This window comes from Cariama cristata, unplaced genomic scaffold, assembly GCF_000690535.1.
Source record: "Cariama cristata isolate BGI_N322 unplaced genomic scaffold, ASM69053v1 scaffold41117, whole genome shotgun sequence".
Taxonomy (NCBI): Eukaryota; Metazoa; Chordata; class Aves; order Cariamiformes; family Cariamidae; genus Cariama; species Cariama cristata.
In genome coordinates this window covers 12,171-17,311 of record NW_009625700.1, presented here as the reverse complement: position 1 = coordinate 17,311, position 5,141 = coordinate 12,171, and the positions used below count along the sequence as shown (strand labels likewise).

At 34.5% G+C, this 5,141-nt stretch overlaps 1 protein-coding gene across 1 annotated transcript in view; it reads right to left on the bottom strand.

Annotated features, from left to right (window-relative positions):
- Positions 1-306: 306 nt before the first annotated feature.
- Positions 307-5,141, bottom strand: part of SDCCAG8 (serologically defined colon cancer antigen 8) — a gene marked incomplete at both ends in the record, with an annotated part of 15,119 nt that continues 10,284 nt past the window's right edge. The window contains 2 exons of the mRNA XM_009703704.1: positions 307-459; positions 3,315-3,453. Coding sequence (XP_009702006.1) covers positions 307-459; positions 3,315-3,453 — 292 coding nt within the window. The remainder of the gene's footprint in view (positions 460-3,314; positions 3,454-5,141) is intronic.

The window sequence follows — 5,141 nt, the reverse complement described above, 5'->3', positions numbered from 1 at the left end:
AGAAACCTTGCATCACATACTACTTAACCCTTTCCTACTTTGTCAAAGTGCATTAGAAAATATTATGCAAACTAAAACAAAGCACATAACATTGACAACTTAGTATGTATCTAATGACGTTGCATAAAACCCAGTTACTCAGATTCAAAGGATCACTCATCTACTGCTGCTTTAAAGCAATGGTGGAAGTAATTTACTGAGTTCTCAAACCCAAAACTGAAACAAAATGAAAGACAAGCAAACAGAAAGTTTAAAGACAATACGCTCATTGTAATACACAAATAGAAAAAAAAACCCAACTCATACCATTGCTGCCAAGTCCTCCCTTTCCTTCTTCATTTCTGCCCGCAGTGCTTCTTTTTCATCAGTCCTCTTATTTAGCTGGGCAGCTAACTCCTTTTCAAGACGATTCTTCTGCCGTTCCATCTCACTTTTCAGCTGCTCACACTGGACTAGAGCCTAGAAAAAACTACTTTTTTAAGTGGAAGAAACTTAAAATTTTTAACAAACGTGGTATTTATCTCACACCTTCAGAGCAACCAATTTGCTATTAGAAAGGATATCTTTTGGGCTTTTTACATAGTAATTATGACATTTATACATACCCTACTGTGTTAACATCTAGAATAGAATTAACAAAATGAAAACAGATGTATATGTTTGTATATATATACTCACCCTACTGTAATTTAGAAATCTAATTGCTTTTAGGAGTCATGGCAAACATGGAAGCATTTTTCAATGTATATTTTCCAAATAAGTATCTGTTCTTCTAAAACTAAGATGATTATTTGCCTTGCATTCAAAATTCCTGAATGTGCATCACTAGAATCAGCCTCCAATATCTGACTCTTTGCAAATGCAGTGGTTCCTGCCTAACTGCATAGCTGAAGGAAAAATAAACAAATAATGTATGCTTTTCCACTTGTTTTCCCCCTGAAGTGAATTACTCAGTGCGGAAGGCTAAGAAGAAACCTGGAAGAAGTAAGTAAAGATACAAAGAAACAAATTTTTTTTGTTGTTTCATTTCAGTTTTCTCAAATAAAGATTAATTCTACTGAAAACGCATAGATGTCCTGCTTAATTTGAAGTGCTAAAACACAAGTTATAGATGTATTTTGTGTCAAAATAGAAGAAACATAAGTTCATATGCAAGAAGCACAGTAGACACTATCTTCTAAAAAAGCTAGGGAAAAAAAAATAATGATCAATTTATGCTGATGTATCCCTGCCAAAGGGATAGGAGTTGAGCGTTATGTCAGTTTAAATCAGAAATACACTACTCCATTAAAAGTAAATCAAAATATTCAAACACCCTAAAGGCAGCTTGCTAGCCCACAAGTAAACTAGATTTCATTTCATCATTTCACTGATATCCAGCATATGCTATTTCAGGGAAGCTAAAGTAACCTCCTTTTAGGAACCCTACCTTATTACCCTTTACTTTCAAATTAGTATTTTTAAACTGCTTATTTTTCATTTACTCAAAGCCAATCCCCTGTATGCAATTTCCTTGGTTTTGGGCTGTTCATGAGGGAAGCAAATTAAACGATAATGCTCTAACAGTCTCCATTAGGTTTATGTCGATTCTGTGGGACCCTCCTCAGAGTCTCTTTCCTACCACAAGGCTACCTTGGTGAGGGGGAATCCCTCTGTTGCCTTGAATCCTTTTTTGCAGGAATGTATTATCAGCATCAGCAAAAAACTGCCTGCATAAGGCTGCTATAGTTTGGCAGACTTGTAAAACCAGACAACTCTAGAAGAAATAAGTTGCAAGAAGAAACGTGTATTTCGTTACCTCCGCTGTTTTGACTACATAATGAGTAGTTCAAACAATTATTCTCCTATGACATTTATGTTGAAAATACATTCCTGGATTTGCTTCAGCTATGGAAGATTAACCTTACTCAATCTCCTCCTTGCTCTATGTAATAGGCAAGATGCCACAAACTACAGATACAGCTGAAAGACAAGAAAGAATGGTGGGTTTAAATGATAAGCACGTGAGGTTAGACTTTCTGCCAACAGGGTAATGAAATGGCAATTATAGCATTTGGAAGCCCAGTCTGTTAACGCCTCACTTTTCTTATGTGGACTTCTCTATTGGATTCCATGATAAACACAAAGAAAAACAGCACTTCACCTTAGGACTAGGAAAATAAAGGATGGTTTGTACTTACCAAGAGAAGTACTAGTATATGTAAAAATCCTAAATTAATGCAGCCTAAGTAAAATATTCCTTCCTGTTCCTTCATATTACAACAGTTTTTGAGCATGGAAGAAACACACTACTATTCAGTCTTGTATAAAGGCAGATAGCACTTCACATTTCTTTGTTGCAGTGAAGCAGGTGGCCAGCAGAGACCCTATGGAGCTGCTTTCTTTACATGGGACAAATAGGATAGGTAGGAAGACCCATTTCATTAAAGGCTCTACTAATTTGTCTTACTAAGTTTTATTCTTACACCACATTTCTAACTTGAGCTAAACTGAGTAAGAATTTATAGGGATTTTCTTTTTAAATATTAAAATAAAGATTTCCAACACCAAATCAGAAAAGAACATCAGACAACTTCATTGCATAGAGGAGGAAAAGCATTTTGTGCAGTTTTAAATAGTAGTGAGTAACGCGTGCACTATTAGAAACAACAGCATTTCAATTTTTAAAAAAACCCAACAAACCAAGCCCCAAAATTCTCAATTCCATAGTAATTCACTAATAATACAGTAGATGTCACTAAATATCAAGGAAATAATTTAGGTCAATATTGGTTGACTGTATACAGTAACTAAGGCTAACACAAGCATTTATTTGATCTAAACTGGTTTGATCATTATTATTTACATAGCACCAAAAGCTTCCTGTAGGTAGCATCAGACAGGGCTTCTCATCGTGAAAGAGCTCTGTTAGCTAATCAGTTCTTGCACTGCACTCATCTGAGGCAAGAGAGTTGTTTGTAGTCATTTTAAGTTACTCTTTCCAGAGTAGCTCAGAAATGTGACATGAGAATTATCCTCCTACATGTCATGGATGCCTTAGAAAATCTACCATTCAATTTCTATCACCTAGCTGTGAATAAATAGCGGCCTAAGATTGCAACACACCCTACAGCCTTGATGAGAATTTAAGAACTCGAATATAGATTTCATGTTACTGCTCAGAAACAGTCAAACAATGCAATGCTTTTAAATCTACTACAGCATATCAACAGTGATAAAAGTCTTATGCATGTATTCTTTCATTAGCATGAAAACTAATTAACATTTGCAGTAGATCTGAATACTGAAAAGCTCTCATTTCTTGATGAATTTACCGTTGTTTTTTCTAAATTGGCCTCTTCTGCCATTTGCACAGCTTGTTTAACTTGCTCACAAGCATTAGCTTCTCTTTGCTGCATCTCTTTCATGTTTCGTCTCAGTGAAACAAGTGCATCCATCAAGTCATCTCTTTCTCTGCGTATAAAGAAAAGACATATTTCTCCGATATCTTTTCTCAAGAGAAAAAAAAAAATAGGTATATCAAATATAAAATGTTAACAGATAAAAGACATAAGGGTGGTAAGTGAAGGAAGACTAAAACCTGCAAGGGTTAAGCGTGAAAGACAGCATACTGCTAGCTTGGCAGATATTAAAAATATCATTTGCTTGATGACGAGTCCTTCATTTAACAAGGACAGACCATCAGTGAAACTGTCAGCAATGACAGCAGAGCTCAAGTCATAAGCATATTGAAGCTGAGCAACATTCTGTTGGCATTACAAAATGGGGATCCATGCTAAAAAAAAACACAAACCAAAACACCATGTTTCTGAAAAAAAGGCATGTTTCTGAAAAAACAGATCGAAGCAATATGAAATTACACTGTCAATAAATGTAAAATTGGGAGAAAAAAAATAAAAGGAAGGGTTAGGTTCAACAAGTAATTCAGATCACTAAGTATGTCAAATGAAAAATCAATAGCCCTTTGCTGCAAATGGAACTAAGCAGTAAGACTTTTGGATTCTACATCCCCTCTGAACTTTTGTTAACTGAGATCTATACCAAATGGTGAAGCATAGTTGGTAAAACTATAATACTTAACTTCACCTTTTCATTATTTTATATGCTGAAAGCTTTTAAATTAAGAGTATAATTGTCTGTGTTTTAAGTGCAACTAGAGATTCTGGCTGAAAACTGTTGTGTTTGGGTTTGTTTTTGTTTTTTTTTTTCCCCTTTATGTTGTGTGGAATGGTAGCACAGTTGTATTTGCCAGACAACTAAGTCATATTTTCAAATTTCATTTCAAGAAGATTTGGACAAAGTCCCTTTGAAAATCCCTACCGAAATATCTTTGTTTTTATCAAGTTGCATCACAGGAAGATGTAGCTTTCAGATTTTGTTAAATCTCAAACTGAAATAACTGTTTAAGAAAGATAAATAGGTCAGCTCAAATCTTTTATTTCAAACTGCACTATAATACAAGATGACAAGAATGTACTGATTTATCGTTTGTTAATATTTTCCAGTGTCTGTGACAAATAATTACTTTTCTTACGAAAGCAGATTTTTGAAACATGACTTTCCAGCAACAGAGAGCTTTCCCAAAAAATTCTTGGACTTGACAATAGAAAAATATGTAAATCCTGGCAACAGTCATCTAATGCATAGAGATAATACCCATTTGACAGACTACATGTACTATGTCCCTTCAGTCTTCTTGCTTCTAATTGAACCACTACCTCATCTCCAGCAGGGTCATTCTAAAACTTCAGAAATCCTAAGAAGTTTCAGATATCTGACAATAAATAGATATCTGTTTAACAAACTTTGAGAAAGCTGCAGAATCCTATCATTATTACTAGCAAGTAGAAAGGGAAATATTTTTGAAGATGACTGACTAGCAGAATTTCTTAAGAAAAAAAACATTTTAATGCTGTTGGGCTTTCTGAATTATATATATTATATTCAGTCTGTATAGCTGTTTTTTAAATTATTTAAATAAAAGCTACAATTAAAAAAATGCTGCAGCAAATAATTTCATTTATTTTTATCCAAAGGAACTTTTTTCCATGACTTATTCTAACTAGAATAATAAGGGAGGAGCAATGAGTCCTATCCCAAACACCTGACCTACTAAGCAAATTCAACTTGGGGCGGGGGGG